The 21,520-nt window shown below is 35.4% G+C and overlaps 1 protein-coding gene across 1 annotated transcript in view; it reads left to right on the top strand.

The window, feature by feature from the left end:
• Positions 1–896: 896 nt before the first annotated feature.
• The window catches only part of FSIP1 (fibrous sheath interacting protein 1), a 69,380-nt gene continuing 48,756 nt past the window's right edge, over positions 897–21,520 (top strand). Inside the window, exons 1-10 of the mRNA XM_032110890.1 lie at positions 897–1,022; positions 2,346–2,535; positions 3,361–3,444; positions 4,806–4,978; positions 5,858–5,942; positions 7,408–7,506; positions 10,319–10,410; positions 11,129–11,236; positions 14,628–14,792; positions 18,615–18,752. Coding sequence (XP_031966781.1) covers positions 987–1,022; positions 2,346–2,535; positions 3,361–3,444; positions 4,806–4,978; positions 5,858–5,942; positions 7,408–7,506; positions 10,319–10,410; positions 11,129–11,236; positions 14,628–14,792; positions 18,615–18,752 — 1,170 coding nt within the window. The 5' untranslated portion in view covers positions 897–986. The remainder of the gene's footprint in view (positions 1,023–2,345; positions 2,536–3,360; positions 3,445–4,805; positions 4,979–5,857; positions 5,943–7,407; positions 7,507–10,318; positions 10,411–11,128; positions 11,237–14,627; positions 14,793–18,614; positions 18,753–21,520) is intronic.

The following is a 21,520-nucleotide window of genomic DNA, read 5'->3' as shown; positions in this document are numbered from 1 at the left end:
CCCTGCTTTCCTTCCTGCTTGCCTGCCTGCCTCCCTGCTTTCTTCCCTGTCTGCTTGCCTGCGTGCCTCCCTGCTTTCCTTCCTCCCTCCCTCCCTGCTTGCCTGCTTCCCTCCCTCCCTGCTTACCTACTTTATTCCCTTGCTGCCTACCTTCCTCCCTCCCTGCCTGCCTCCCTACTTTCCTCTCTCCCTCCCTGCCTGCTTTCCTCCCTCCCTGCCTGCTTTCCTCCTTGCCTGCCTCCCTACTTTTCTCCCTTCCTGCCTCCCTCCCTCCTTTCCTCCCTGCCTGCGTCCCTACCTTCCTGCCTTGTTCTGAAATAAAGACTTGTATTCACTTGAGCCTTCTGAGAATTGCCAGCACGTGTCGTGCACTGACATGTCTAATTCCTGGGAATTCACACAGTTTTTGCAGAGAAACGTGCATATCTGGGGATTAAACTCAAAATTGAACTGAGACTGGGAAGGTGATCACTTAGATTTAGGAACTTCCCATTTGAACATAAGTAGCCTTTGGCTGTTTGAGTTGTGTTCAGGATGTGTCTAAAATGCCCTCATTCTTTTGTTGGTGCTAACTTTGTTAGTCCAATGATTAAAAAAAAAAAGAAGAGCCATGATAATTCCTCTGTTGTAACATTACATGTAAGATGTACACCATTCGAAGTGTCTTTATAGCCAGCATGTTTGAATACTTTGGTTGGCTTGATGTTATATAGTTGTACATATATTAAAAAGCACATACGTGAGTGGCAAGCTGGTCTAAACTGGAAAAACATGGAGTTGCTAGAAAGCATTTGAAACTTACATGATCTATATCTGAAATACTGCAAGGCTTGTAGTGATTTATTATGAAACTGTTAATTTGGAATTTTGTGATTTCCCCCCCCCCCCTATTTTAGGTAACAGTGGATATTAAAAGTGGGAGCTTGGATGAAATTTCAAGGCCTCCATCTAGCTCAAGATGTAATTGTAGATCTTTAAATAAAACTATGGAGTTATTAACACCAGAACCGTGTTTGCAAAAGGTGATTTTTAATTCTTCATTGTAGAATGCTGAAGAAGTAATATTCTGCTTTTTTAGTTTCACATGTAGTTTTGGTCTCTGCAGGTGTGCTAAGGGCTTGTGTGAAAGTTCATGAATGTGGTCTGCTCCTTATGCAGGAATAGAATGATTTTTAGTTTAGTTTTTTTGAATCTGTGTTGCTTTTATATTTGCCACAAAAAGGATGATTCAGCACTGCAACCTGGAAAACTTGGTTTTCTTCCTCTTTATATTTAATTGGATTATTAAATAAATTCTATTTTAAGGAAAAACATTTGAATTCTCTCACTAATATGTAAATGCACAACTGTAGTTTGTTGGTGGATGAGAGGTATATGAATAATTTCACTTTCATCCCATTTGTGCTTTTACATTTCAGTTGGAAAAAACCTTATTTTTCTTATTAAAAGAAAGCATGTGAGCAATCCTTAAACGTTGAATTTTTGACTACAAGGCTCTTTTGAGTTATGTTTGAATCAGTTTTAAAAACCAATTTGGAGTACTCTAAGAAGTGTCAGTTTCAGGGATTCAACAAAGTCTATTGGAAGCAGGTGTTCATTCATCCTCTGAGAAAATTAATATTGGGGATTAACTTAATTTTGGGGACCAGATATGTGATAAATGTGTTGGGATGTAGGAACTAGGACTTGGGAATTAGGCATTTAGATTGATTTTCTTATCTTACTCCAATTGTGTTGTACCTCTGCTCTCTTGTCTGTAGAATGGGATCATACCTGGATGCTTCACAGAAGTATTAAAGTATTTTTTTATAGGTTCACAGTCAGATATTGAGGTTAACAGCTGCTAACTCTGAACCCGAGTTCTGACCTGAACTTTATTGGCTACTGAATGAAAATAGAAATGGAAATCTCTTGGGACTGATGAAATAATCATAAGCTTTTCAGCCCTTCAAAGACTATAAAAAGCTCTGTAGAGTGAGCAAGAGATTAGGATGCTATGTGTTGCAGAGTTCTCATAGTGTCAGGAAAAAGATGAGGCTGTTGTACACACAGGCTCTTAAGGGGTAATCCGTACTCTTTGCTGCACCAGAAATGGCATAAACCTTTGGAATAATTTCCTAGCCTCGCAGTCCCAAATCTGACAATGTGTGGAATGATGAGCTTGAGAATCAATGTGAAATCTAAGAAAGAGAGCTGTGTATCAGACCTGAAAATGGTTCTTCTATTTAAGAAGTACACTGCAATATTGTACAGAATTGTTGTTGTCCTTTGTGAGTATTGTGGTTATCTTCTTCTTCACCCAAAACATCCCTGTTTTCATGGTGGTAACAATTTGCATTTCATAGGTTGATTCACCTGTCAGTTTGGCTGATGGTTATCAGAGAGGCAGTCTAGAAGACTGCTGTCCAGCAGAAAACAAAGGTGATGACAGAGATAAATCTGATGTCCAGGAATTAAGAACAGATCAGCAAACCTCAGTGGAGAGTATGACCGTCTTTATTCAGAAGTGTCTATGGAATCCCAACGAGTTGTCAGGTGTGGGAATAACTAATATCTTCTTGTGTTGTAACTAGACCAAATATCACATTTTTATAGTTTGGGTAAAATTCTATTGATGGAGGGAAAAGAGATTGCAAATAGGTAGAAGTCTAGAAAAGAAGATGTCAAATTTCATATCTTCACTTCTCTTCACTATTTGGAATCCACCCTTTAAAGAAATGTATTATTACTGCCAGTACAATACAGTAAATGTCTTGTGGCATCATAAGCTGTGAGCTGGCTTAAAAGATCAGGAAAACCAATCTGTCTGTGTTCCATGGAATCATGTTAGAAAGTGTTTTCATTAAGATGTTTTTATTAAACTTTTCAGAGTAATCATGATCATTTGTTAGAAACGTATCCTAATAATGGTCCACCTGTCCAAAAGATTGGAATTTATGGTTATAAGTTACAGTATTTAACAACTAAAAAATATTAGTACTAATAAAATACTTTAAATATAAGTATGCAGTGTATAACTTTAATTGAAACACTTGCAGAAGTGTTTCATGGCATTCTTCTGTCATTCTGTAAATGGTAATGGATTAATGTTCTGGAGTGTCTGACTGTTTACAAGTAGAGATGCAAATGCCAATAAATGAAGCAGATATTTGGATACCATCTTGAAGTTTAGTTAAGATTTCATGACAGAATTAGGGTCAAAAGAAATCCCTTGATTCCTGCTCCTGTTTTTAACATGAGTCCTGGTGTACTAGTAGGTACTATTTTTTAAACTAATCCACTGCAAGGGCTCTGTGGTGATCCCTAATTGACAAAAATGTATCTGGTTTACTGTGAAAGGCTTTTCCCTGTGTTTTTCAGGATGTAGCTCTAATTCAGATTCTGGAGATGAAGGCACTGAAACACAGACGTCGAAATTCTGTGAACCTTCTGCAGGGAAACCAGGTAACACCAAATCAGATAGTGCATTTCAGGTGTATAAAGCAAGCAGTGCAATAAAACCTTTTCCTTTTCTTATTAGTGCTTCTAAGAGAGTTTATAACAGTAGCGTATTTGTGTGTATATTATATAGTTACAAAAGAATACCAGAAATTGAACATATATATGAATTATGCTATTCAAGAGGCATAGGATGAATTCTTTATTTAGAGATTGTTTTATTAATGGATATTCATTTTCTTTAATGTTATAATAGAATTTGAGTTTTCCATAGATTCGATCAGTCTAATAAGGCAGAATTCAGTGGTGATCCTATCCAGTGCAGCAATGCTGGTCACCAAACATGAAATTAATATCTACAGAACAGAAATTGTATAGAACTCAACCTAAAGCTTCACTCAGTAGTTTTAGGTTTAAATCAATCTGCCTAGTTCAGGCCAGTTGAAATAAGTGCTCTTTTTTTTACCATCTGTCCTTGGGTCCATCTGTCCCCTGTATCTCACTTAAGATTTTTATAGCTCTCCCCTTGTTTTCTCACTCATTTTTTTATGGCATAAGGTAGACCAATGCATCACAGTAAATGCTTGAAAGCATTTGACCTCAAAAGATTGGAAAATGAAAGAGAGTGTTGCAGGACTCTAAAACTTGGAAGTCTGTGGGATAGGGACAGTGCTACAAGTGTTTCCTCTACTCTTAGTTTGGAAGCCATAAAAGAAGACAGAGTATGAGGATGCTATAGGAAGGGGATAAGGTAAAAGTTATAATTATAATCTATATATATTTAAGGAAAAAAAGGGAGACAATATCGAAATATACTTTAATTAAGTAATGATGAAGTAGCTTCCATCATGTTTCACAGATTTTTATTTTTTATAGCAACATTTTTCTAGAACCAGTATCAGAATCTGGTTTGGCGAAGACATAAGTCAAGACTGAAACTTCGCTAATGTTTAAAGGCAGAAATATTACAATCTCTCTTAACCCCAGAATTATTCATTTCAACATGTATTCTACTAGTCAGGCTGAAGAAATTATTTTTAATTTTAAACTTAGTGATTTTTGCTGATACTGTGGAGATCTTTTCACTTTTCCATTATAAATTTGAATCAAATCACTTGCCCAAATTAGGTGACTTCCTCTTCCACACGTCCATATCCAGCTGCTACAGCTCAGAGTATGATTCAGCTCTCTGTTGCAGAGACATCTGTATTTTTCCCTGCTACAAACAGGTTTAGAAATTAATATATGCTTGAGAATGTCGTACTCTTGTCTATGGTTGTTGCCAAATTACTTGAACTGCTTTTTACTGTTTGTTTTTTTAAGCTGACATGCTTCAAGCTAACATTAGTTTTAAATATATTCTACAGCAGACTCTTCCGACTTGAAATGTTCTGAAGACACAGATATAAATGCTCAGATTCAAGCTGCTATAAAGAAAATGAATGAACTTGACACAATACTTGAAAAACAGCGTATTACGGAAAAAGTAATTAAGAAACAAGGCAAAGAAATGAAGGCAATGCTCTGGGAAGAACTTCAGGTTATAAGTGTTCTGCTTATTTTGTGACTGATGCATCTTAGAGTACTGTCTTACATAATTACCATATCTCACAGAAGCTTTGTTATTAAATAACTCACAGTTGGCCAACTAAAATTAAGACATGGATCTCAAAAAATAAGATTGGATAATTTTTAATATATATTGGCTAGGCAGGCTTTGAAAGAAGGACATAGCCTTTAAAAGTTGATAAGACCGATTGCCAAATATACAGCTGTCTGGGTGTGGTTTAGTGGCATAGTATTATGCCTGAGTTCACCATTTGCAGAGAGGGTAAGGTATGTCAAGAGGTAATGTCTGGGAACCCAGGCCAAAAAGGGTTTATTCTGCTCGAGTGTGATCCTCCTTACACCCATCTATTTCAGTACTGTCTGTTATTGAAAAAATTAGAGATGCCCCCTTAAGAAGGCATAAGAATCCTACGGCACAAATTCCTTTATCCTATCCCTATCCTGGCCTCTAGCAGTTAAATGCCTTGAAACAAGTTACTATTTCCTCTGTTTTACATGAAAAGAAATATGAGTTGCTAAAAAACCATGATTGGTTTGATTGTGTTTCATAATTTCATTGGGTTTGGATTTGGGTTTGGAGCCACAACCACATTACAGAACTTTATCTTGTGAAGTGGGTCTCCAAATAAGAGACAGTATGTAACAGAGGCTTTAAAGTTTCACCATGCTTTTATCATAACTTTGGGAGACATTCAGATAGCCTCAAGAAGAAAATAAAGTGGGAAGAGTAATTTTTGATAGGGTCTGAATTTCATTAGATCTGATAAGCAGACAACGTATTTCACTTTAAAGAATTTACTTTAAATACATGCATGTATCCATACATACACAGTTTATTTATTTTGAATAGTCTATCAGAACCACAGGAAGCCACGAGGAGGTGGAAAACACAAACCAGTTTTTGGCTTTGTTCTCATCGTGGCATGATGCAGTTGGTAAGTAAAGAGAAATAGAATTGTGGTATATCCTATCTTTTTTCTTGTTGGGGAGAGAATAAGGATTTGAGATCTGAATGGTTATTGTTATCAGCTTGAATGTTGGAAGTACGTGCGTAATAATGGTAGCAATGTGTAGTTAAAATATTTCAACAAAACTCACTATTATGATGTAACCTGCTTTTATTTCTATGGTAAAGTTTGGGTTGCTAAGGGAAGAAAACAGAATTTCATATAGGTGGTATTTAGACAGTCTCCAGTAGGTGTCAGGGTATATTAAAATAACAGTAGACAAGCAAGGCTATAGGACTGCTAACTCCTTTATTTCATTTATGTGACTGCTCCTTTATTTCAAAGGGACTCCTGTAGAGACCATGTGCATTATGTGGTTTCTGGTGTACTGCACTGACAAACCTGTATGGTTTAGATTTATAGTTTTCCTCCAGCTTGATCTTTATCTTTTCTGTAACATGCTAGTGTCTTACTTATTTACTTAAGTATTTATTTAATTAAATGAGCATCTTGGTGGCTGCCCTGGTTGATATTTAAACAGAATACATTTCATATATTTTGCTTTTCAGAACTTGAATTTGATAGAGCTATATTAAATAAATTATATATGAGAGCTATTATAGCTTTTAATGTAGCTGTGAAATCAAGCACAGGTTTGAGTACAAAATCATTAGCAACTTAAATGTTACTAATTTCAGGCCCAACAAAACCTCACACTCACAGCAGAAATGTAAATCAGGAATTAAACAGCCTTAAATTCCTTACCCCGTGCTCTGTTTAACGACATCATTTGTTCAGTTGAGTCCATTACACTTCATTATTACTGTTTATTGTGTGGTTTTTTTCATTGTGAAAATCACATGTAATTCATATGGTTCTTTGCAATATGATTCCTTTTCTGTAAGTGCTAAGTGTATAGACTGCAACTTACTGCTCTAACTTCTATTTCCAGTTGACACATATGAATACTTCAATTGATATATTTTTTTCTTTGAGTAACTGAAACAACTAGGATGCTTGAACACTGTTTTTCTAGACTATGCCCTTGACCTAAGCTGCTTGGAAGTCTAATAATTCATGCACAAGCAGACACCAGCTGTGAAAACCTGGATGCTTTATTCTCATTCAAAGTTTTAGATGACTTGCCACATGGTGTCTGCAGAGGCATTTGAACTTTAGGGCCTTGGGCTATGTCTTTGAGAATGTGATGAATTGTCTCCTCTGTGGGCAGTAGTTGTTAAAAACCAAGAACACAGCCATAAGAAACAGCATACTTACGATTAACACTTGACACTTTCCTGCTTCTTTATTTTGAGAAATACGGTGCTTGTATAATTTATCCAAGTGAATTTCTTTGCTTTCCAAGTGTGAGGTCTTATAGCATGATACACATGATGGTAGATCTTCTTTAAATACATTTCAATTAAATTTTACCTGAAAAAATTCCTTGCAGATCCCTCCCATGCTAAAGAAGATGAAATATGTACTTCAGTATTTCACACACACATGAATCCTGAAGATTATGATTGCCATAAAGCCCAAGAAAACCAGGGTAAGCTTTATTAATGGTATAGTTTGTATTTTTAGAAATGGCAAAACAACATGTAGAATGGGTGGGTAATGAAGACTCAGCCTTTGTGGCAAGGCCAGTGAAATGGGAAAAAGCAAGGTTACTTAACGGTGACAGTTCTTACCTTTTTCGCAAATGAAAGAATAGAATAGTTTTGTGACTTATCTAAAACATTTTACTCAACATGCTAAGAACATTTTTACTTTTGGGTTTATAAAACCATTTTTCTTTCATTTCAAAAGGAAGAGGTGTGTAACAGATATTGTAAAATGTGTAATTGATTCTTCATGGAAATTCTTTTAAAACCTGTCTTTGCTATTACTCTAAGATATCGTAGCTTTTATTAATAGGCTTATATTCAAGACACTATTTAGAAATGACAAGTGGTGCTGAATCTAACTGCAACTGTTCTATAATTTTTTTTGTTTTCAGCAGAAATTGTATGGATTTGTGTCAAAAAAATCTTCAGACAACTTGTATTTTATATTTTGCTATGCTGATTATTGTAAAGTCTGCATTGCTTTTATGAAATAAGTACTTTCTGGCAAAACTCAAACACCTGCTGATTCTTTTAGAGACTGTGTGTTATCATGCACTGTATAGACATTTCAAATGCTGTTAGTGGTGTAGTGTGTCCAACATATCAAAATAAATGGAACTGTGCTTGTATGCCTCTGTTCTTTCCCTATTTGAAATTCAAGTTTGTGTGGTTGAGTAACTTTTCACATGTGTTGTGATATAAGAATAACAGCTTCAGATGCCACTGCTATCAGCTGCAATTGTTTATTTCTTTGTCAACTAGCATTCTATGTAAACAGAAGGAATCGATCTTCCTGGTGACTGGCTAAGATGACAAAGACAAAATAAAAGTGCATTCTTCAAGGCTGAAGCATAGATGGCAGCAATATCTCTGCAGTTTGTAGAATGTGACTGCATGTTTTCATTTTAAACATGGACCTCAGCTCCTTTATCATCTTACCACTTGTCTTTGTTCACCAGTATGTGACCTTAACTTTGTGGGCTGGAGCTTTTCATTTCTGTCTTTCTACCATGTGTTTTTATTCCTCCCTTAAAACGAAGCTTGACCCTCAGCTTCCTCGTTCAAAATTTCTGAGTTGTGCTGGAGTGCCCTTGAGTAGCAATGGCAGGTTTCATTTCATTCATACCAGTATTCAGTACAGCACTGCCTTCTGGAGTTTCCAATACAGGCATGGTTGGGAGCTGCTATCACTTGCACTATTTTGAGATGTTCTGCATGTTCCTACTTTGGGAATGAAGTAGATATCGCTTACAGCTTCTGAGCAATATATTGCTTTAAATTACTTTTACTATTTCTGCTGGAGGCTTTTGATGTCGTGTCAGTAAGCTAAGACTTACTGTTTCAGTTGCTTTTCTGTGTCACAGCTGTCATAAAGGCAGACCCTGAACAAGAGGAGCTTGTGAAGAAGAATGTATGCACTAGTTTTATGCTATTACTTTATCAGTCTCATCAAAATTTGTACCAAATCTTTGAAATATGTGCCAAATCTACCAAAATGCATATGCAAAATTTTTTGAGGTGGAATCTCTTTTTTAATTACCCATGGCAATCTTCAGTGTGTTCTTTGTGTCAATGATCCATGTCTGTCCCTTCTTTACTTAAATGTTCTGAGATGTTCTCTATGATAGCTCCCTCTCAAAAATGCTATTCTACAGTCAAGTGAAAGATATAGCTTAAAAGTAATATGTGTATTATGTTGGTGTTTGGTGAGTTCTTCTCATTTCAGGATGCAACTTGTCATTTTATATTGTTAAATTCCTGTATGATCCAGTTCCTTGACATATTCATGATGTTGCCTGGTAAAGAAAGCTTAGGATGCTTTCAGTGAACAGTTGTGCATTTGAACTGTGAGGGGGTTTCTTGGTCAGATCTAACACCTCAGTCCTTTAAGGTTTGAGTGTCCATGGAATTTATATCATATCGTTGGTAGTTTGCTTTCATTCTATTCACTCTGATAAAGAGTTACTTCCCTATAAACTTTCACAGCCTTTCTTCTAACATGTCAAATTCATTTGCTTTCCAGAAAAGCAAAAACTACCATGCCTGGTTTTGAAGTAGTTATTGAGATTTAGAAGTTGATTATATTTTCTTAGACTGATTATTTAATGTGACAAATATTTGCTGTTCATAAAGGAATTGTTATTTTAAGCATGGTAGAAGTCTCTGAAAAACAGAATACAAGCCCTTTTTTCTGTCATGGATAGAAATCCATTGTTATTAGAATATCATGTTTCTGTTTAATAGATTTACAGCTCTATGATGAGTTTCATTTTTTGATGAAATTTGTTTTATAAGCTGTGTTATAATAATATCAACTATATCATCTGTTTTTCAGCTGTTTTATTTAGAAAAATGTACTTGATATGTCTCCAGATAGTTCTGTGGTTTTCAAAAAAATTATTGTCTGGTTTTGTAATGATGAGAAAACTGCAACGATGATAGGGTTTGAAGGAATGCCGTGGCTTTTAAGGCCACCATGTTTAACATTTTTGAGGTCAGAAATCCAAAAGTATTTTAGCCTTTGTAACAATGAGTGATCTCATAAAAAGTTGAAAATGAAATTAGATTTTGGCAATAGTATGTTTTAAATATAACAATATTATTTACATAAATAATGAAAACACCATACAAAAAGTTTGTCTATTGACTTTATATGTTTGCTAAAGATTTGAATGGGATTGATGTTATTACAGCTCTTGTTGAATCAGAATATGAATGATTATAATGTAGCAACTTTTCTTCCTCAAACATCAGATTGTCCGAGTGAATTAGAAACAGAAAAAACAGCAGAAAAAACGCATAGCAAAACCAAAACCAGCCAGCATTTCATTAAAAAGAACATTGAGGTAAGCATTAAAGCATAAAACCAGTAACATATTTTTAAATATTAGCTGAAAATTAATCTATAAATACTTTTGAAGACAGGCTTTTTTTTTTTTAAATCAGGAGATTTAAAACTAATTAGGCATAAATTAAAAAAATTATCTTTCTGTTAAAACTTATTTATGGCAGAGTGCTGAATTAGGTAGTTCTCAACTTGGGTGCTCATATTGGTTGGGATAATACTGTTTCTGTGTACTTGCTGAAGAGTACTGGAAACTGAATTGTTCTGTTTGTGCTTGTGCATAGCTTGTTTTAAGGGCAATATCCTAAGACTTTAAAAAAAAGTATTTACTGTTAAGTTAAAGGATGTTTATGTCCTTTTTTGCATAAATAAGGGATAGATATACAGGTTGTTCATGTGTAGCCTGCATGGGAGTGCTCTTTGTCAGAAAATACATCCCTTGATTTTCCTGCTTTCTTTTTCATGTGAGGACATAGTTGCTATCACGATTTTTCATCCAGTGAACAATATTTGCCTCCCCACTATATCAAAGAATAAGATAAGATTATAAATTTATTGTATGTAGGCTGCTGTATTTTTCTGTCAGAGTGATAATTTGTATCATGGAAATAAACAAGATTTGGGTGTTAATTTCATAGAATTTAAAAACTTTGTTTTGGTGCTGTTTGAGCTAGTGGAGTTCTGAAGTATGGGTTTTTTTCTTTTTGTAAATATTTCAGCTAGCAAAGGATTCAGGAAACCAGTTTGTTATGCTTGAGGGAGAAAGGAGAAGGCTAATTGAACTACTGAAAGATACAGAAGATGGAACTGAATTGCAAGATTTTGAGGTATGACAAATTTAATCTGTACCGTCCTGTTGTATTTGGCTTATTTTTACAGTAAATCTAAATTTGATCTTAGTCCTACCATGAAGTACCCTACTGAGATATGAGAGAGAAGATGGACAAATCCTGTTGGATTTGTCTCCAAAAAAGAATTCTCATTGGTTTCTTTGCTAATTTTACTAACAGCAGAACCTAAAAGAGAAGGAAGGAACCTTAGAACTACACTTGGAGAAAATCACCTATTTTCTTTGCATAAAATGTGAAGTTGTGAAGTATCAATCTGAGTGGTTAGTGCTGTAGTCTCAGGGAGAAAGGCCAGCAACTACTTGCAAAAAACTCCCAACAACAGGTTTTTGACGACTGATAAATGGACTTCAAATTGCAGCAATTGGGGAATTATGAAGCTTATGTGTCCATTTAGAAAGATAACGTGACATCTTTCTGTGGCTTCCATCTCACTCTCTCTTAAAAATATATAAAGTTTGCTTAGCATTAGACATCTATGCTTTAACATAATATTGTTAAACAGTGTACTGTCTGCATACTTCAGTGAATAGCAGGAGCTGAAGTGGGTAAAAGTAATCCTCATGGAGGGTAACAAAGTGTATTTGAGTGTCCCACCAATCATTGTTCCCAGGAAATGGTCTTCAATTTGATAAATGTCATCATTTAAAGATCTGAAGATGTTTTAAACAACCTTCTGTTAGTAAGCATAGCTTTCCAACCTAGGGAATAGTGGCTTTTTAAAAAAAATTGTTTTACTGATTGCAAAAGTAGTCTCTCAAAATTTGTAGTTGCTAGGTTTTCTTTCTCTTTAAGCTAGTGTCTGTCACAAAATTTAGAGGCATTTATGCAGAATAGCTAATGCAAATTCCAACTAACCACATGTACCTTTTTTTGCACCAATTCTCAAGGCATCAAGGCAATGGAAAAGTGTAACATTTGTCCACATTTTGTATTTGGCACATGTCACTATCATGTTGTCGTGTCTCTACGTCCATAGAGATTTTACTGTTATTATTAGATACGAAGTAGATCATCTCACAGGACATGTGTGTTGCTGTATGTTCTTGATAACGTGGACAAGAATGGTAGTTTATGCTTGCATCTAGTACTCTAGTCTGTACTAGATAATTTCTTTAAAGAAAAAAGCTCCTAATTCTGCTATCAAAGTAGAGTAAAAGAAAGGATAATAGTTACTTGGACCTGTCTAGTCTGGTGATGGATTCTTCCTCTCCCACATTTGAATTTTATTATGGGTAAGGCATTTCCTGTGGCTGCTTCATAACAAAGATCATGAGGAAATTATCAGCTAATGAATAATCTAGACAGCTTCAAGCTGGCCCAGGTAACTATCCACTTGATGGCCTCTTTCATCTTATTTTATTCTTAAAAAGCTGGTGCAATCACATTGGCTGAAGTAATATTTTGGAGGCTGTCAATCAAGGCAGATCTGGTTATACTGTATGAATTCCTCTGTATGCAGTAATGTGGATTAAATAGCTTCATTTGACTTGTACTACTATATATGCCAAATATCCAAACAGCACTTCTCACTTTTTGAAAGAATGTTTTATGAGTGTTTAAAATATTTTAGAAGTTCACATATTCATGCTAATCTAATTGTCAAAGCCGAAGCTGCAGGGCTATAATTTGTTTCAGATGTTCCACAGAAAGCACTATGCTGTTATAGAAGTATTGTTCTGAGTTAACACACAGGAAACATTGACAGGACAGAAGCTTATTTTCCAAGCAAAGCCATCTTGAAAATACAAAAGAGAATGTGTGAGTCCATTTCACCCTGGAGTAAAACGACTACTGGGGTAATTTGGGTATTTGGAGTATGGGGTAGAGACACTGAGCTGTAGCTAATGAGCCTGGTTACATCTTACTGGACTCCTGTAGTGGCATTTCTGTGTTTTTGCACTGTGATCTTCATTCTCTGATTAGGGGATGGTTCACCTGCCACAAATGTAGTACCATGCTGAGTACTTACGTTTTGGTGGTCACTGTCTCACCTGAAGAGATGTTTCCACAAAGCTGGCAAGCATCTAAGACATTTGTGAGTGGCTCTTTTGGAGTCAGCTCAGGTCTGATCAGGCTCATTAGTTGTGTCTCATCATACTTGTATGAGAAAGCATTAGAACTTTGTGATTTTGTTTCACAAAAAGGATGATTTACTCTGGATTCTCATTCTCTTTTTTTCTTCCTCTTGGTTTTTTTTTTTTTTTTTTGCATTTATTATGAAGATAATTTATGACAGGTGTTTGGGGTAAAAATCTTTTACATTTTTGCAACTAGTGTGCTTTATGGTAATGGGGAGGAACCACGAATTACCTCACAGCAGTGGTATTGTAATTGAAAGCTGATACTTCCTCCTCTTGGATGGATGCAACTGCTTGAATAGCCAGAGGACTAATCTGGAAGCTGGAAACAAATGGTGGACATGAATTTCTTGCAAGACAGATGTTAGAGTCTTAGGGCAAGGTGCTGGTCCTATTCTGGTAGGAAAAAGAAAGGAAATCAGCAATACACTCATGTCCTTCCACATATCCTTGCTCTTCTAAGGTCCTATCTGGTGTTTCATTGTGGTCAGGACAGAGATGTAATCTGCTACTCTCATACCCAGTGAATGGGAGTTGTGCAGACTTGCTTCCCTGAGTGTGAGGCAGGAGTGCCAAGTTGCTGTGGAGAACCTGCATCTGTCTGTGGGTATGAGCTCATTTGCTTGGGTTAAGTGGCCTAGCTCACTCATAATATGCAACTGTATGTAGTGGGGGTATATTATTTGTATGTGTTATTCAGGTGTTAACTGCTATCAAGAGGAAAAAGTCATGTAAATCATGATCAGGAAAAGAACTCAGCTTTCTGTCTCTCCCAGAGTTTCTGTGATAACATATAGGGGCTCTAGAAGGATGCCAGCTACTGACCTCAGAGCAGTTCCTTTGATTTCCTGTGAATGCTTTGTTTTCTTCTTTGGTGGTACCTTGCAAATGTCATATTACATCTCATACCTTCCATTTGAGATTTGGCTCCAGGTGGTTTCTGCTGTAGCATGAACCTCTGCAGTTTCATTCCAAGCCTAGTTTTGGTTAGGCTTTCTCACTTTTTGATTCCTTTATCAGATGGAAAGTGGTTGTCCATTTAAGTTGCTCCTTGGTTATGTTTAAAAATGATGACTGTATGAATATCTCTACTTATTTTGCCCATAGCTGCTCTCAAGTGTGCCAGATACATGAATATTGGGGGATTTTAGCTATATGCTGAGATGGATGAAAATGTACATTTTATTATTAAGTATGGTTTATCTGAAAAATAAATAAACTTGTTATGTAACTACCCTTAAGGTTTCCTTTGCAAATGAGGCTTAAGTATTTTCTGTGTCTTTCAACAGGGGAGTGTATCTGGCTGGCTGGCACCAGGAGAAGGGTACACACCTGAAACAATGGAATTTCATGTCCTGAATGAGATAGACAATAAGCTCCAAGTACTACTATCTGATGGGGAGTTTTCTGCACTTTCCAGCTCTAGCTCAAAATCACCAAGCCGGACTTACCAGGTAGGTTAAAGAACAGGGCTCATCTGCAGATATTTTGTTTCAAGTGTGTGTTGAGATCAATATAGCATATGTCTGTATTTGTATCTTTTGCATTTTTCTTTAGAATCTTCTATTTATTCCTAAAGTATATGTATTAAGGAATGAAGTGAGAAATTTTAGCTATAGAAAACAACGGAAAAATAATTTGTTGCTATTTTGAGTCATACTTAATTCAAGAACTGTCTTGTTTTTAGCAGTTGTTGATTCCATACTTCCAAGATACTTCGTGTTCAGAAATTGGTAACTCACATTTTTAACTGCATGGGGGTGGTTTTTTCAGCATAGAAACAAATTATTTATGACAGTTTACCTTTGGGAATTAGAATTAAGTTTCTTCTTGTCTCAGGTTTCCAAAAGTGCCTGTTCACTTACGATCTGAAGGATAAAGCAATGACCGATAAGCAGTGTTAAAGACTCTAGAAGATAGATTGAAATTTTATGTCCCTTGTTTTTAATGGCCTTTGTCTTTTTGCCTTGCCAGCAATATTGAGACTTGAAGATTAAGAATCAAGGTCTCAGCCTTGAGAAATGATTGTTTGAATATTGTACTTAGAAGACTCATATTTATCCCCTGCCCTGGTACTGTTGCCTCTACTATAATGGGGTTTAAATTAAAAAACCCTACTTCTTATTTTGCACTTATTTGCACAAAGCTTGTTTTCTTCTGTAATATTTTCATTTTATGGCCAGAACTGGTATATTGGAGAATATCTGTAAAAATATTCATTGGCAAAACTGTTTTCAGTTACCAGGGTATGAGAAACATCTCTTTGAAAGGCTAAAATACCTGTGGGTTTGTTCTTTTTCGCTTTTATAAGGGCACTTTTATGTCATTTTTTTTGCTGGCTTCTTTCTGAATGTGAGGTTCTGTTTTACCTCTAGTAGTATTTTCTGTAGCTCAGTTCCAGAGGAGTCACATTTTGATGTTGATCATTTACCAGCTGGGATCTAATGTGTGAAAAAGCACCTCCCCCTCGCTGGTAGTCACCTAACAAATGCAGTTGTTACTCTGAGCTTGCCAATGATTGCCTGAGCTTGTGTTCAATGTTACAAGGCATCAGCTTGAAGTTAACGTGACTTGCCTGTGATAATGAATGTTCTGTTTGGAAGTGTTTGTCCAAGTTATCTTTGTTGCTTCCTTTCAGGTAATAGCCCAGAAGTATTTGAATAGAAACTTGCATTTAGGTGTATGCTAATTGAAGAGTAACATATTATCTTTTTTGAGTAATATTAAACCTAACAACCAAAAAGAGGTAGTTAATTCCTTGTTACCTTTCATTAGTGAAAAGCAGTTGCCTTTTGTTTTGCAGCATATAAAAGGCTTTGTAGTTCTGTGATTTTAATTTAGAATTAGCTTAGGGTAGCATATTATGAAGCTGCAAATTCTTTTTCTTCTAAGAATTGCATTAGATATAACTTTGAAAATGCAGATACCTAGTCACTGTTGTCTCAGTGGGAGATGTGCTTTTTGCCACTGATGGATACTTTGACAGGATATAGGAACTATTCTTTCACTCTGAAATATTTAATAGTGGGCTTTAATTGTCCTGCAGTACCATAGCTGAGCTGTAACAGGGGAGCAGACGTGTTCCTCTTTTTGTACAAGGAGTCCAGCTGGATTAAGAATGCTTTTCCATGACTAATGTTCTCTTTTACATGGAAATGTCTCTCATCAGAACTGTGTTTCTCTCTGAAAAATTTCTTTGCTCTGGTGCCAAATAAACTAAATATTTAAAAATGCTTCTGTCTTACTTAATATTTTTGAGGAAGAATAAATTAAGTTGAATGTAATCCTGAAAGAAACAGGAAAACGATAGACTGGAGAATATGAAGTGTAAGACTGTGTGTGATGAGTACAGTTACCAGCTTGAAAAACTGGGAAGCTACCTGAAAACTAAAGCAAATGAAGATGGTATTTAAAGAACTCCTCACGGTAATACACAACATTACTTATCTTTTAAGACAACCAAGCCTACAGATATTATTGTGTATTACCGTGAGGAGTTCTTTCATAATGGATTGGGGATTTTTATCAGGAAAATATTCCCTTTTCCTATTATAGAAGTAGACTATAGTTAACAGTTTAAGACTAAATAAATGCTCAAAATTCACAAGATACACTAGTTTTTCAATCAATGAGCTCCTTGATAGCCTATGCTCTATGCCTGCGCTTCACCAAAACAGATGAATTTCACAGATATCTCTGTTTCAAGAGCATGGTTAGAAGCAGGTTAATGAGCTGATCAGCCAGTTTTATCCCTTAAGAAGATTCATTAGGTGGGATTTTGTTATTATTTATTTATAAAATTTGGAGAAAAGGGAGTGCAACAAATAACTATAGATATTTCAAATACTGCATATTTCTGTTTGGCATTATGTTTGTTACAGCTTTGGCTGTTGCTAAGTATTTGTATTTTCCCTTATGTAAAATGTTTAACAGTCTTATTTTCTACAGATCTAAAGAGATGAAAGATGATGTAATCTCAAAAGGACTTCTACTATGTACATGTGCTATATAATTGAAATATATTCTGAAGTATGTGAAACATTGACAATAAAAAGTTTTCCTTGATATAATACTTTCTACATTTATTTCATGATATCTTGAGAAAAATGTTAAAAAATTAGTAAGTGGGGAAAGCTTTGACTTTACTCATATTATGTGAGTTTCTGTCAGTTACTATTCAGGGATGAGAGAAGTGAGGCTGTAAGAACTACTTAGAGAAAGCAGTAGCTTAATGCTCCAGAGTGGTCAAATATCAAATAGATAGTTATGAATAATTTTGAAAGCAATGCAAAAAGAAGCAGAAAATATGATCGTCTGTTACAGGAAAATTTACTGTCATTGTGGTACTGCCAACTATTGCTGATTGTAAATATATATTCAAAAATTTTTACTGTATTAAAATAAGTTTATTTTCAGGCAACTAATAGTTTCATTTAAATGTCAGAACTCATAGATATGCTTGGTGGTTAGAAAAAGTTGTTTATAGATACAGTTTTTTTGTATATTGTAGCTGAGAAATTTTCTGTTGGATGTTGAATTGCGAAGGTTGTTTTTCTTTCCAGTTAGACATGCTACTTGGAATTATTTTCCTTGTGTGCCTATTAAAATTTCTTGAGCTGCTTCTGAAAGTAAGAATGAATAGAGTATTTTTTTATTCTATGGCTGCTTATGTCCCTTTGGGTTAAATTGATTATCAAGATGGGAGAAGGTTTTTTGCTTAGGATTTTTTACCTCTGCCACTGTTGGATTTTTCTATAGGATCTTTGGTTTGCAAGAGAAAGCTCTGTTTTTTTCTGATTGCAACATAGCTTTGCAGTTTTGCCAATACCTGAATGTACGTGGGACTGATACAAACTTCAGAATCAAAACAAAAGCTATTGTCATTTCAGCTCAGTTCTTACTTTTCCTTCTGGCTTAATTCTGATCCCAGTGTGGTTAATAGGAGCAAGCTTTGAACCAGTCATTCACTCACCCCTATTCTCAGAGCTTTTTAATTGTTGTAGTTGAAATTCAGCATCCAAGTGTTAGCTCTGGAGACTAAGAAATTTGTCTTAAAATGCAAAGGGTGAAAATTCTTCTGCTGAAATACGTCTAGCCTGATGGTTAGCTATTGTATTTGAAAATGTACATAATGAAAACTATGCATTTACAGAATTTGACACTGCCATATTATTCTAAGCATTTCAGTGTTCTCTTAATAGAAATCAAAAGAACCCTCATCTGTCTATGAAGCAATATAAAGTCATGTGTTTAACTTCTATCTGTTCATTTCTCAGGAGTCTCTGGTTTATGCAAACAGAAGCCTAGAAACAGTTCCAGGTGAAAAAGTTCTGCGAGACAATAAGGAAAAACGTGATCAACAGAATCGTCTGAAAGAAATAGATTATCAGCTGGAATCCCTAGAGAGAAATCTTGTAAGTTTCCTATTTTTATGGTATTTTTCTTCCCTTGGTCTGGAAACTTTGCAGGCAAGAGTCTCAAATAATTATTCTTAATCTGGGAAATGTTTTTTTTCAGTTGTGATGCATGCTTACCTTTAATATAGGGTCTTTCAAAGTCAAAGACATTATCCTTCTTTCTTCCTCCCCAGAGGGGCATAGCATAAACAATAATATATAAATATATCCTAGAAGGATTTCTTAATGGCTCATGTACTTCAGTGTCCCTTAAAGGACCAGGTCTGATGGGAATGTTATATACACTAAGTTATTGTGGTAATCTTTCTTTATTATCACTACATTGTGTGTAGCTGATTTTAGAGTTTTTCACGTAGTAAGAAAAACATAAATGTATAAGTTTGTTGTGACAGACCAAAAATCCATGTAGCCTACCTTTTTCTCTTGGAGGTCTTTATTCAGCAGTAGGATTACTCTCCACAATAATCAGAGATAATCAAAATACTGTTCCTGTTATCTTTTATCCCCCTCAGAAAGGGATCTCCAGTGCAGATCAAAAGCTTTGAGATTTAGGTGGCAGCATAACCACAGTGGTGTAATCTCAATTGCTTATAGCACCATTGCTATAGTTGCAAAACTTCAGCCACTCTCTACATAAACAAGGTTTATTCTGGCAGTGCTGGAGTATATATGGAGTATGGGAACAAAGACTTCAGACAAGGAAACAATGATTGTTTTAGAGGCTGTTCACTTGTGTGTGTGACTACAGTAAGGCAGCATATTTAATTCTTATTTATTCATAGTACCAAAAAATAGTAGTACTTCATTTTAATACACTACTCTGTTATATTAAACAGTTAAAAGAGAGAGACAAATAAATAGGGGAAATCTGTGAACTTCAGTATATTGAGTACGTTAATGGGTAATCAGATAAAGTAAGTCTGCATATTGTCATATTTTTCTATTCATTGACCTTTATATCACTTTTTGTCACTACTGACCTTGTTCATGAGGCAAGCACAATCTGAGGAAGTATGTCTGGGAATTGTCTGATAGTCTGCAGCGGGCCTGGGAAATGCAGTGGGTTGCTGACTCATTCAAATATTTTGTGTATAAATGGATCAGTTCCAAATCTTGGTTGGGTTACAGCAGTTTTGTTTGGTATCACATTACATGCAGACTCTTGCAATATACCACACATTTTTCCTTGACTAGATTGTGTGTATTTAAAACTCTAAATTGATAGACTGTAATGCCAATTTACAGTGTTTATGAATACAGAATGTCACATGCACCAATGTGTAGCATTGCTGCCTGCTATGCAGTACCTGGTAGGGCTTCTTTAGGGGGACACACTGTGTCTTCTTATCAGTTGCTGCTCTGTAGCATGACTGAGATCATGGCATGTGGATGTGAAATATGTATGTGGTCCTTTGTGAGGTACTTCAGTTGCCAGTGAAAGTAAAGAAGTGTTCAGGTCTGAATGCAAGTAGTTATTTCCTTCTAACAGTACAGTAAAATATATAAAAAAGATACACTTTCTTGTGTGAAAAAAGAACAGCCTTAGAAAAAGAGTGCTTTTTTTTTTTCTTTTTAATGCAACATAATTGAATAATTTTTTTTCTTAAATCAGGTGACTTATATGCGGTTTTCATTGGACCTTGTTTCTATATCAAAGTCATATTTTGACAAATCTGGTCTCTGCCAGGACACTGCATGATGAAAAACTAAACTGAAAGCTTGGGTTGAGGAAGGGAGTAAGTACATAGACGGGACGTTTCCAGAATAATTTAATGGTTTCTGGAATACTGGTTTTTATTCAGTAGGTGGCACTCTTCACTGTATGTCAGAAGAGGAATGCCTAGGCATGGTTCTGGGGGCTTCTTTGACTGGTGATAAAGTTATCGTTTCTGCTTTATAAAATGCAGGTTGTGAGAGATTTGCCTCTCACTTGTGGCAAGAGTCCGTGTGTGCAGCTTTTAGCATTGTTATTTTTCTGGCTTTCTTTAAAATTGTGTATTTAAAATTCATGTTTTTAAAATTCACATTACATTTCAATTTCTCCTTTACTCTTTCCTAAACCACTATGTAATTTGATATGTAAAATTATGAATAAATTCTGTGCTGTGAGTAGAGGAGGTGATTTTCCAGCAGTTAGGAATGTTATTTCTGAATGCATGGTTATACCTGATAGTTGTAAAAGACAGTATTTTACAAATTTAGTGTCTGAGAGAACTTATGTTAAAATGTATTTTAAAAAGTCCGTTGGACAAAGTATTTTTTGTTTTTGCTTCCTAGGTGGAAATAATTAATAGTTTAACTGAGCAGAATTTAGCTCTGTGTGTTAGGGCATTACTTGCAGTAGGTATAAAGGTAACTCTATTAGCCTTTTTTGGTGTGTATGGTAGAATGTTGTATTTTTTCACTACTGCAAAATGGGTTCTTTAAATTTATTTGTATAATGGTAATGACCTTCTCTTCAAGGTGAATGAATACATTGATCATATTTCTATAGGAGGCTATTTATTAGGTGCTGGCTTCTGAAATTATAACATTTACAGATTCCTTCACTACAATCAACCTCATGTACGCGTAAGACTTCATGGTCTTAGCTAAATCTGGGAGTCAACTCACAAAACAAAGATGGAAGATAAAACTTTAATCTAATTTACATTTGACATAAACGCATAAAATCTGCTAAATATTACACTTGAATTAGTGAAACTAAGGGCTTTGGAATCTGAGCTCCTCCTATAGTTTGAAAAAATAGTCCCTAGTGAATTAAT

Source organism: Corvus moneduloides, chromosome 6 (assembly GCF_009650955.1).
Source record: "Corvus moneduloides isolate bCorMon1 chromosome 6, bCorMon1.pri, whole genome shotgun sequence".
NCBI classification, from domain to species: Eukaryota; Metazoa; Chordata; class Aves; order Passeriformes; family Corvidae; genus Corvus; species Corvus moneduloides.
This window is presented reverse-complemented; position numbering and strand designations above follow the sequence as displayed.